This window comes from Amblyomma mixtum, chromosome 9 (genome assembly GCF_055824585.1).
Source record: "Amblyomma mixtum isolate Tamu chromosome 9, ASM5582458v1, whole genome shotgun sequence".
Taxonomy (NCBI): domain Eukaryota; kingdom Metazoa; phylum Arthropoda; class Arachnida; order Ixodida; family Ixodidae; genus Amblyomma; species Amblyomma mixtum.
The window spans coordinates 41,628,093-41,640,916 of record NC_143020.1 but is presented as its reverse complement, the minus strand read 5'-3'; the positions used below and the strand labels follow the sequence as shown (position 1 = coordinate 41,640,916).

Here is a 12,824-nt window from a genome sequence, read left to right as displayed (position 1 = left end):
AAGATTAAAGGACGCTGCTGCGGTTTTAGGTTATAAAGCCGCCAGTGCCGTTAGTTTCCTTTGACGAACCGACAAGCAAATAAAGTTAACTAAATGCATTATTTGGTTAGAAATTGGTTATCCTTCATAGGCATATCACTCGAAACCGAATTTTTATGTTTACTTTAGTAATTTTTATATTGCAGCCAGTTTCCAGCTAAAGCCTCCTTTCCTTCAAGTTAGCTGCTTTCAGTCGAGGTTTTTTTTTGTTTTTTTGCGGCGGGCAGTTCTAACGAATCTTCAAGCTGCATGACTTACGATGAGACTTTCGAAAAGCTAACTAAATACCCATCTGCTGTCTTACGGCACTCTAGCAAAGACGGTTAGACGAACAACTAATCTGCTTTGACTCTACCAGTAATAAGTTACTAGAAGGTGAAGGCAATCTCTAATTTACTAATTTACTGGCCAACCTAGCGTCACGTTTAATGAAACAGGAAAGGCTATGAGGTGAAAAGAAATGTACGATCATTTTTAGTGGGCTGTGTTTAGTTTTTTTTATATGCTAAGTAAAGTTAATAATCTGCTCTCCAATACATCATTCTTCACTGTTTTTCCTCTTTGCTTAGACCCTCTTTTCTTGTCTTTTTGCTTTACTTTCTGCTTTGTTCTTTAATGAATTGCTACATTTCGCAAAGCTTTCGTGTGACGTCTTTTTTGCCTTTGGCCGCATAACAAAAAATATAAATAACAGTCTTACTTAATGCATCGTCATGCTTCCGACGTAAAATACATCAGCATATTTTTTATCCACATTTGAAGTTTGTAAAACGAAAGATCTGACAGCGATACATTGCCGGAATTTTTCACGGGATGAGACAAGGCTGACGGCCTCTTTTCACCTTGAAGTTTTTCCTTCTTTTCCTTCTTTTTTATTCTTTTCTGTAGTTATTAAGACGTTATGAAAGACCGCTGCGACTCAAGGTAATTAAACTGCGTTATATATTAAACCAAGCTCCCTAATTCCTGATTCTTCCTTCCTTGAAAACACTTTCAAAATCTGAGCAGGAAAATAGCGAGTGCGAATTACAGTGATCAGATGCTCGTCTTTTTTTCCCCCGGGGTGAAAAAGTTTTGAGCTCCCAACAGCTGCGCTTCGTCACCGGATATTAACTCATAAGGACGCGTGATATGTAGCTAATGAAATATTGCTTCTATTTTGAGCAGTCATGTCATCACGAACTCTACATAACATGAAAAGCGTTTCTCAAAAGTGTGACCTCCTAAGCCGCTCTCCTCCTGGTTTCGGCGGCGCCGGTTTAAGTCTTTCTCGAAGCGACCACATCCTGATTGCGCAAAAGTTGCCATAAAAAAAAGAGAGAAAGTATGGGGAATGGAGGAGGAGGACAGGTTAGTGCTTCCAAAAAATCTAAAAGCGTCAGTAGTCATCAGGAATCGGCTGGAATAATTACTCTGTGGGCTCCACTCCTGTTGCTCTTGGTTGATCAAAGTTTTAAAAGTAATATGCACTTGATCTAGTGATGTTAAGTCAGTTATCACCTCGTGTGTGCGAGTTAACTCTGAGTAGGTGCGTCGTCACCTAAACTATTCAAAGTTCCAGAGTGGGCGTTTTTAGATTCAGCGCAAATTGCGGTGATTTTAAATATATGCCCTAAGAAGTAGCAGCTTAATACGTAATGAGAGGAAATTGTGGCACTTGTTCGCGGTTGAATCGAAGTCGTGTATTACCTTATTGCACTTTTGGGAATCCGCCTGTAAGGTCCTCCCTTTAAACCTAATTGGCCGCAGCAAAAGCCATTACGTGCTGAGGGATTGATCGTCCAAAAATTATGTGCTGGCCTTACAAAGCTGCTGAAAGATCTCCGGGTCCACTCCGAAATAAAGCCTTGCGTACCCGACTTTGCCAGAAGTAAGCAGTCAACAGGATTTGCTTCTCAGGATATACTGGAGCCCTTAAGTTCAAAAAGGCCTCTAAAGGTGAAGAAAATAATTTTTACCATACAGAGATGTAGAGCTTATGGGCTTGCATAAGTGCTCCACCATGCACTCTGAACAGCAAGAAGTAAAACATTGGCTGTGGTTTAGCTCTGGTTAAACCTGGAGTGAAGCTATAGCTGCATCTGGCCGAGTGGAACTCGCTGAGTCAAATCACAAAGTCACTCTTTCGCCGCTCCGTTTCGCTTTGCGTTCCTTCTTCGTCTTCGTCCCTGGACGTGGATTCACTCTCTCCCCGTCTCCCCTCCTACCGAACTCTGTTTAGCGGGCGCGCCGCGCTGCCGGCAGCTGTTCCGCTCCACGTGACCAACCACGTGACCAGCCACGGCGCCGCCACGCTGAAGGCTCGAAATGCTAGCGTAATGTAGGCGCGCGGCGTGAACACTAGCTGCGTGCTCTGACGTCACTCCACGCATGCGCACAACTGGCGAGGCGGGCGGCATCTGCCCCGCCGTCGGCGCAGCATCGAAGCGGGCGGCGCGCACACCAGCTGCGGGCTCTGACGTCACTCCGCGCATGCGCACAGCTGGCGGAGCGGTGGTGCCACGGCTCAGCGCGCAGCCACGCTGACCTCGCGAAGTGGCTGGCGTAGTGTAGCTATCGCTACAAAAGAGAGTAAGTGGTCAAAAAGGAGGTGCTTAGAAGACTGCTCACTGCATTCTTAATCCTGCATACACGTATTAGTGTTTAGAGAGTAGGGCCTAAGGACAAACCCCGTTTCCTGGTTACTTTTGGCAAAGACGTTACTTCGAAACTAACAACGGTTTTATAGTTTGTCTTAGTCATGTGTCGCTAATCTCAACGCAGACTACACTGTCTCCACATTTGTGTGCTAACAATTTGCCAACGTCAAGCATTGTAAATTCCCTTAGAAATGAGCGCGCACTGTTTGTGCTTATGGACAGAACAACACCCGCTCAAAAAAGGAAAGTTTACCGCATTGACATTGATTCCAAGATGACCGAAAGCGTGCATCCGGAGCGAGAACGCTAAAAATCCTTAACTTAGATAATAACTGAATACGGCACACTGCTTATCTTGTTAGGTTAATAAGGCGAAACCGCAACGCAATATAGTCAGTGCAAGTGTGATAAAGTATGATTTCTTTCCTACATCAGTGATCCCGTGCGTTATCCTTTTTTATTTCAGTATCTTGCAGCTTTATGGTTGTTAACTGGGATGAGTTAATGTGGCTATTAATATAAGACACCCCTCCACAATTCTATTAGTAAGTGCGGCGAAAGCGAACCTAAGCGCTTCCCTCCGCGACATCCTTCCGATATAGTCACTTCGCTCGCCGCTCAGTCAATAGGGCTTACTTAAGGCGATACATTAGCTAGAAAGGCGGAGGGGAGCCGAACGGAGGGGATTAATGCGCGTTTAATTATCCCGGTAGACCCGGAAGGCATTCCCCCACTCTTTCCCCGTGCTTTAATTACGCCTAAAGCTACGCGTTGTTTCGGAAACACCGTGTGTAGCGTTGTGCTCCCTGCCTTGCGCAAGAACCGTTCTTTGTGCATGTTTGTGATGACCCCTTCCAAAGCCCGACAGATGGCCCTAAGTGTCCAAGCAGGCCTCCCTGAACAGCCTTCACTGCCGTGCACTCTAGGAGAGCGCCTGTTACGGGGTTAAGCTATCCAGTCAAGTCGCCGGCCATTAGCCCAGAGCGCTTCCCTTCGTTCGCGGTATCAAGCTTTTCGTTGCTTTCTTTGTTTTTCCTTTTTTTCTTGGCCTAATTGTTTCCGAAGTGGCGATAAACCACATTTTGTCGAAGGCGCTGCAGCTTCTTTCGCGGCGCACCCTTCTCCCCTTAGCATCTTATCCTAGCAGCCTTGCACGTTGTTTTCAAAGCTACAAAAGCTGAAAGAGTCGAGCATCTGCAACTTTCCCCGTACTGCCTACAATGGCTTGATGCAGCTTTCTTCAAATCTTTTCATTTCTCTTTTTCCTTTATATTTTTTTCCATAGACTTGTAAACGCGTTTGCAATTGGTAGAGTCTTTTCACGCAACGAAATGCGGAAATTAAGGGGAGGCGCTTGATATTATGGGACGCAACAAGATCTATGCGAATGACGTGTAAGCGAGGAAAGATGGCGATAGGACTAAACTTGCTTTGTTACAAACGAGCCAGAGTTAGACGGCGCGGTAAGTTCTGGAACGTTCCCAATGGCATTGGACCGCGGCAGTACAGCACGAGAACGATGGCACCACGAATTTATAAGTGCGGAAAAGCTTTGAATATACGGAGTGAAAAACGGAAACAAAAAAAAATAACTGGTGTAACTAGCTACACCAAGCGAAACAATAAAAGCTTAAAGTGGTGACGTAGGACAAGTTTAATGAATTGCTCCTATTATGAAACACCTGAGTGCGTAAGCGGAGACAACGAATTGAGCTTCCTAGACTTGCTTCATAATGCAGCCATATATTTTCAGGTCTGTGTCAGCGATTGCGCTGCCGTATCCCTAATAAAAATATAATATCTTCGGAATATAAAAAATTAGGCACACATTTCACACCTTTTGTTTTTTTCAGAGGGATGTTTTTTGGCACCAGATTTCTCACAGCCTCCCTGCTTTCGAGCACACGTTGACACTATTATTTACGGCGTTCATGTCGGGCTGATTGCAATGCGTCAAAGTCATGTGCGTACTCGTCCACCCGCACACTGACATCAAAACGCTTTATTTTTTAATGTACCATCTATGATCAACGATGTCTGGGTTTTGTTTGACGAGCTACTGTATTTCTTCCATTTCGGGCTTAACGTTTCTGCTCCTTACCTGAAATCACATCTGTCCAATAAAAAGTGCAGTCTCTTGAAATTTTCCTTGCATCATAATCCTATTTTTACAGTACACTTCAATACATAGATTCTTGGCGTTGAAAAACCAGTAAAACGCCTTGGCAGATCACCATAAAAGCACCGGTCACATTATCGCCTGGGACGCAGCCAGTATCCTATCCACCGAGAAATCATTATCATCCCGCCTACTCCTAAAGCCATTCCATATCCAATCAATTCCGCACACACTTGATCGGACACGTGGGCCCAAGCCTGCAGCATACGCATGCTCATTACAGCGACCTTCACTCGTATAAACACGGCCAATCCGCTTTTCGTTTTCATATGTGAACAAGGGATCCGTATGGGTCTCGAAACGTCATTTGTTTTTACCCTATTGTTCTTCAATTTCTTGGCGAGTGTTATGTTCTAGAACGATCTTGGCGTTGACTATGTGCTCGCTACTAGGAGCAAGTATGCGCGCTTAAAACGAAACTGCATAGGTTTTAGAAATCAACGAGCTTAAGAGGGTCGAATGTGTGAAACTTTCAGGTAAATCATGCGAAGTCTTTTTGAGCTAGCACTTGAAATAGTAGAGTAATCGCCGATTAAAATCCGGACGCCCTTCAAGCTTCTCCGCAGTGCACAACGCCAAGTGGGGGGCGCATGATGACGTCATCGAAGGTATCGATACATTTCCAACGCACAAACGCCTGTTTTGAAGGAAAAAAACCAACGCCATCAAAGGCGAACCCTGCCGAGAGTTGTTTGGAAAACGTCTAAAGCGTCAGGGCATGGTGTGGCTGACGACAGCGGTGATTTGAAATCATACCTTCCGTGACGTCACGCTGAATTTCCCTGCACTCCTGCGGTGCATTGAGGAGAAGCGCAAAATTAAATTGTCGATTACGGCACTATTTTAAATATTACTGCAAGAACACTTGGTATGCTTCACCTACAGCCTACGTAGATTTTAATCCATGAATATCGCGAAATTCTCAAAAAAGTGCTGCAGTTGACCTTTAAGTTTCCTACCTTTCATGCGTTTAATTCGTAACACCCCTTTTTCTTTCCCCTCTCTTCCCCCTTGACAGACGACATGGCGCCCCGGGACCCAGCGGCGGCGTCTATCGACAGTCTGCTGATGCGGCTACGCAAGGCGGTTGGGCCCGTTCTCGAGCCCAGAGCCGCGCCCGCCGCCAACCCACCCGCTCCCGCCGCCGACGCCATTCCGGCAGGAGCGGCCCCCGCCGCTCCGGCTCAGCCGCCTGCTGCCGCAGAACCGGCGGCGGCCCCCGCCGCTCCCGCTGCAGCCAATCCGACGCCGCCTGCGGGCGCAGCCGCAGCGGCGGCCGCTGCCGCTGCCGCTCCGTCCGGCGGAGCGGCCCCGGCGGCAGCCGGAGGAGCGGCCGCCGCTGCGGGAGCGGCGGCCGCGGCAGCGGTACCGAACAATGCGACATCCGTGGTGGCTGCGGCCCCCGAGGAGGAGATCTTCGAGGAGATGCTCCATAAGGCCTCGGACATGACGCACAGTGAGTAGCAAGCCTCCTTCATTGAACCACAGTGGATGAACGCCGGTTAGGTTGCGTAGCTTGCTGATCAGTAGTAAGGTGGAAAGTTTGGCGAGTCGAATCTTATTCATGATGAAGTTAGCAATGATGAAGTTCAAGTTGAAGTTCATGATGAAGTTGAGTTACCCCACGAGATGTTCTTCCATTCAAGCTTCATTTGCGAAAAAGCGCTCATGTTGTGTCTTCGCTCCTACTTTGGTCCTCGTTTTTGGCGCTAACTTCATCATGAATTCGCTGATCAAGTTGGCACTAGCTGGTCTAAACTAAACCTGGACGATGCTCTGGAGGTGAGCATTGGTGTTTTTCAGCGATAGCTGTTTATGGCATTTCCGACGAAATAGTGTCGTCGTAGGAGTCGTCCGCATAGCCCCTCTCAATTCATGGTTGCTTGCTCCACTTGGCTACTCCAACTTTGCCAGCAAAAGGCACCCACTATAGCTTACCAGAGGCGCTAATGCTAGTTAAACGGGATAAACTCAACTGACATCCCGCACCCATGCCAGAGTCAATTAATCAATAAACACTCGCTCTGACATCAGTAATTCGCATACCACTCCAGGTGTCAGTGAAATTCTCATCATCTTGGGTCAGTTCCCTGACCCAAGAGCTTTATCAGTGGGCTTTAACAATGGTTCAGTCTCCTATTCAGGCGCAGTGAACTACCCATTATTTATTTTTTACGCAGTCACTTATTAGGAATAAAATACAGAGCGATTTACTGGCCCCCTGTTGCTTGCAGGATCGAAATGAAGCAGGAAACATTCGTCAGAGCAACACACTCTTTCACTTTTCTACGGTTAGTTGCAATGCGCGTGTTTTATGTATGAATCAGGCCCCGTGACGTCTCGTAAGCCTCTATAAACTTTTCATTGTTGTTTGACGCACGGCCGCAGCTCATAATTTCTATAATAAATTCATGCTCCATTTCACTTGCTCGCCTTCCGCTATGGTTGGTTGGCACGGAATTTTTTTTTTAAAGCAAGGGCAAGAAGGAGAAAGTGACATGACTAACACTCGTTTTGGGGAGAAGGTAGACATTTGCGTAGGGACGCATTTGTTTTTTCATGATTGGGTTGGCTGCGCCCTTACACGGAAAAGCACTTTTTCCGCTCAATTTTTCTGACTACCGTAGAATTCAGATTATGCGTATAACAGGATACGATTCTTAGAGAGAATTAACCCACTGTAATGAGCGCTTTTTAATGATAACCCATTGAAATCCTTGATGAGGCGAGGACTGGTGGGCACCACCTTCAATAAGCCAGGCTGGCAGAGCACTTCATTTGCAAACGTCACATACATAACCTCAGGTTCTTCCTGATGAGTAATAAGGCTGAGATATGTGCGTACAGCGATGCTATATGGCGCTCGACCGTAGAGGTGGTTTGGCCTAACGCTTGCTATCCTTTGTGCCACGAAGGCACAGACAAGACGAGTTCAGCAGCTTTGAGGCATTGCTGCAGAAGCAATGGCGAAGCCTCCACTATGTTCCAGTTGCTGGGTGGAGTCTTAACAGAGCGATTCAACATCAGCATGGCCCTACCGCATATCGTAGGCAACTTTCCTTCTTGCAGCTCCCCTCAGAAAGTGCCCTGCGAGGAAGATTATGTGCACGTGAAACGCAATTCCTCTTCCCAGGCGTTATATTGCATATTGCTGAAGAAATAAAACTACGCAGGAGACAGGACACAGAAAAGATGCAGACAGGACGAGCGTAGTCCTGTCTGCATCTTTTCTGTGTCCTGTCTCCTGCGTAGTTTTATTTCTTCAGAATGTCTTACGAACTAGCCTCTCATCACACACTCCTAGAATGCATATTGCTTTTTCAATTACCGGCTACCAAGTTGGGCACTTACACGAGCACGGCGCTTACTCAAGTATACAGGGTGTATGCCAGTTAAGTTTCACCTGGTATCATGCATACTTTCCTGGTTGTCTACGCGATATTAGTGGGAAACGTTGAGATCACAGAGAAAAAAGCGATTACAAGCATGCAGGTTCACAGCTGTTCGCACCTTCTATTTCTTAAGGCCGCAATAAAGGCCGCAGATTCTTTTCAACAAGGAGCGAAAAAATTGAAAGGCTGCTCTTGGTACAAACAAATGCGCAAGTACAACCCAAGGTTTTGGTGCCCAATAAACAGACAAATTGCATTTTTCGTATCGAGGGGCCGGGAGGGGGGCAAGTGTAATATTTGTGGGAAGCTATTAACAGAGTCATTCGATACTCTTATTAAAGGACTCGCCAATTAAAATAAAAACGGCAAGAGCGAGCAAACTTCCAGTCAGTGGAGTTAGATGTTATCTTGAGCACTTACTATGAAGAAGGTTTGTGATAATTTTGGGCCAAAAAAAAATGGAAAGAAGCACTAACAAGAGTTGCAGCATCCCCACGGACATCTGAACTGAGTACGTATTATGAGTGTACGGGCCTAACTTCTTGGCAATGTGCGGCAAATTCGCTGAGAGGAATTTTTACAGGGATTTTGTATTTCAAGTAAATATTTCTTTTCCATACGGACGGAAAGTTCACGTAGCAGTGAAAAGTCCGAATTAATTTCCGTACATTTCCGCGTACTACTGCATAATAAGACTTCGCGTCACTTGTCCATTTCGTCTCAGACTGAGCTTGTCATTAAACCAAGTCGCTGATAGCGGTTCCAGAAAACATTGTTTTGTTTTCACACAAAGTATGTGCTGTTTAATATTGTCCCTTATTTGTCAGGCGAAAACGATGCGGACAGCAAAGGTATGGAAGTTAGGAGACAAAATTCTCATGTGCATGGTAGGCAAAGCAGGAGTTGAAAGGTGGAGTCTTTATGAGCGCCTTATAGCGCAGTGGGGGCAAGCTTTTTGCTGCACAGACTGTTGCACATGCGCTATTCCTTTTCTTTTGGGAAACAAACCATTTATGCCTGTTCCTCACCTCACCAGTTGGGCCGCCGCGGTGGCTCAGTGGTTATGGCGCTCGGCTGCCAACCCGAAAGACGCGGGTTCGATCCCGGCCGCGGCGGTCGAATTTCGATGGAGGCGAAATTCTAAAGCCCCATGTACTGTGTATGTTAGTGCACGTTAAAGAACCCCAGGTGGTCGAAATTTCCAGAGCCCTCCACTACGGCGTCCCTCATTGCTTAATTCGCTTTGGGGCGTTAAACCCCCATAAACCATTAAATGTCACCCCGTAGGGTATTTCAAGTGGCTGCATCGTTTATGCGGCTTTAGGAAGCTGAGCATTGTATGCTCTTTCAGGACCCTGAAGTTGTCACTTCCCGCGTTTACCAAAAAAAAAACCTTACTGCAAAAATCCGTCCTCTTCGTGAACCTTGACAGGCGTTCGCCTCACAGCAGCTCTTCTCCGATGCCCTGTCAGGTGGTGATGTGTTCCCTAGAGTTCTTTATCAGATTAAAGTGGAGAAGCTGGTTCACGCTAATGCACTCTCCTCGAAGGCAAAAACTCTCTATCAGAGAGCCAGGCAAACATACTGCGAAGAGATGCGCGCTCTATTTCCCTGCATTTACCTGCCATGAGCATATTACAGTGCAGGGCAGCCGGTGTTTGTTAATGGCTGCCGGTTCTAGGCAGCTTGCCGCTTTATAGCCAGGAGGATGTTTTAGGACAGATGACCCTGACTAGTTGACTAATTTACTAGTAGAGTTTGTTTCGTGGATCTGTGAGGAAAGTTACGTTCGCCTAAAGCTTGTAAATAACACAACTGCTGTTTGTTTTTTCCTTATTTAGTGCGGAAGCACTAATGGCCTGATAACCTGGAAAATGTGGCTGTATGCTGAAGCGCCTGAAGTCAGTCGCTTAATGTGGCGAAATTCGGGAAATAAACGACTCCTTGAATGAGGGTCACCTTGGCCAACCAGGACAAATAAAATAAACATTCCCCCTACTTTGATTCGAACCCGCGACGGCGCGAACAGATCAGCTTTGCTGGCCAGTGCTCTAGAGTACTATGCTATCGCAGCAGCCGATCACGCATCATGTTTATTTATTTATTTATTTATTTATTTATTTATTTATTTATTTATTTATTTATTTATTTATTTATTTATTTATTTATTTATTTTTATTTATTTATTTATTTATTTATTTATTTATTTATTTATTTATTTATTTATTTATTTATTTATTTATTTATTTGAACATACTGCTAGCCTCACATTTCAGACCGTTACAGAAAAGGGACACATTACACATTGAAAGCAACAAACTTCAAGTAGGCACGCTCATAAGCAATTTGAACAGATGAGGCAGTAGATATGCTAAAAATGGCCATAAAGAGGAGTAAGTGATAGGTTAGAATATTTAGCGCACGAAAACAGAGACAAAAAGCTAAAAAGTGACTACATATTCAAGGAGGAAATGATAAGACGCACCATCTTTTGACTAATATCAAACAAACAAACAGACAACCAAATCAAGATGCCATCATGAAAAAAAAGACAGAAACAACATAGCGCGCATGCGTCCCGATCTAAACTATACAGCATTGCGTGATAGGTAAGCGATGAAAGCTTCGAGTGATGCGCAATTGACAGCATCGCTAGCCAAGCGGTTCCACTCACGGATCGCTTGTGGGAAAAATGAGTATCGGAATATGTCGTTGTGAAATCTGTATTCAGTTATATGTTTAGCATGGTTTGTTCTGGTACTACGTGTATTTGATTCCAGTAAGTACTTACTTGTATCGATTTTCATGCAGCCATTAAAAAGAAGGAAAAGAAACTTGAGGCGCAGTAGTCTGGCTCAACTTTGTATGGTAGGAAGGTTGGCTTGTCTTAATAGTTCTGCAGGTGAGTCATGACGGCGATACTTGTTAAAAATGAATCTAACCGCTTTCCAATGATGATGATGATGATGTCCTCAAGCTTAAAGGCATATATATACCCACGGCGGGGGATTAGCCAGGGTGCATAGCGGATCATCGTGTTAAACTGCAACACACTCTCGCGCTGTGCATTGCACGTCGCCGTCGTCATCACGAAAGGAAAAGAAACGCGCTTCCAATCGTACTTTCAGGTACGTGTCTTCGGTGTCCACCAGCAAAAACCTGCTTTCGCACAGTATCTTCAGGTTACCAATGCTAAACCGCGAGCAATTTTTTACGCACCTGAAGTGAAGATTATCCTACAAGTATGCAATTCAGGTTAAGTGTGACGCAGTGAATCATGATGACAACATGATATTGTGGCAAAAAAAAAGTAGCTTTTGTTATTTTCTAGCCCGGACCTACCCACAGGGTTGCTAGTGTGCTTTTAGACCGGCACGACTACTTAGTTTACAGCAACGTTGGCGTTGTGGTTTGAGCATCCGCCCCGGCTGGTGTGTGGTTCAATCCCCGGCGCCACCAATGCGCACCGGTTTCCAAATTTAGGCGTTTTCTACCGGCTTACTGCTCGGTTTAACTGGGGTGAACCGCTCGGAAAGCAATGCTTGACCGCCACTCGACCATGCAAAATACAATAGCTACGGCATATTGCAGCCGAGCTGCTCTTCTTTCACTCACATCAGATCATCGTAATCACATTTATGGTCTCAGTTCGTTCCGGCACCTTCTCGAGATTAGCCTAAGGATCTGTACCTCCATCCTTTCTAGCATATAATTAGTTATTTAAAGGCATTCATGCGATGACACACACTGCTGGCTCGAAATTCCATTCCTAATGAGTCTTATATCATTCAGGGGCCCAATTAATGGGGACCTCAGTCTGAAAAAAGTTTCGAAACAGTCTTCAAGCCATGCTGCAAGGCTTTGAGACTTCGGGGCTTTTAGATTGAGAGTGCTGTCTAATTAGGCCCCAGAAGATTGTATTACAGCAAAGTTTGTCGCAATTAGCATGTGGAGCAAGATTTGCGGTTTTTTTTAGTTTTTCTCACTTTACTCATTGTGAAACGTATTCCAGCGGAGTGACAGGGTTTGGTGCACGTGACCCTGGCCTAAATTTGTTGAGCCACGGCGGCGAGTATATTTGCGGTTTCGCAATTCTAAAAACTTATATAGCTGTTACTAACGGCCAAATACAAACGTCTAATGGCATATAAGAATAACTGATTGTTCGGTGAGTTGGGGCATGATGCAAGAAAAAGGTGACGCAGCTACGACAGCATAAGAAAGTGTTCACGCGTCGTTCTCTTTCTTGTGCTTGCTCCAATGACAATCAAGAGCCTATTTATTATCATTAAAAAGTGAACTATTATAATTTAGTTAACTACTTGACTAGGTAACATGAGCCACCTATTTTTTGACGTGCGCCAACACTGTGATTAGCATGCCGCAAAATGCCTCCCATTACCTCGAAAACCGCATGTTTAGAATGTGACGGGCTTTCCTGACGCACCAGGTATGTCGTAACGAGCTCAGCATTTCCACACCCTTGTCGGCTCAGAATCTCCCAGAGGCGAGGGCAGTTTTTTTTTTTCTCACAACTTCGAAGCTTAAGACTTTATTTGGTATTGTAAGATCCCC

At 45.3% G+C, this 12,824-nt stretch overlaps 1 protein-coding gene across 4 annotated transcripts in view; it reads left to right on the top strand.

Annotated features, from left to right (window-relative positions):
• Syt1 (Synaptotagmin 1) overlaps positions 1–12,824 on the top strand; it is a 182,346-nt gene that overhangs the window by 87,937 nt on the left and 81,585 nt on the right. For all 4 annotated transcript variants that reach the window (XR_016285492.1, XM_089559811.1, XM_089559812.1 and 1 more), the window contains exon 2: positions 5,876–6,313. Coding sequence is in view for 3 of the 4 variants with exons in the window: in XM_089559811.1 (XP_089415937.1) it covers positions 5,881–6,313 (433 nt within the window). In the remaining variant the exon portion in view is untranslated. The remainder of the gene's footprint in view (positions 1–5,875; positions 6,314–12,824) is intronic.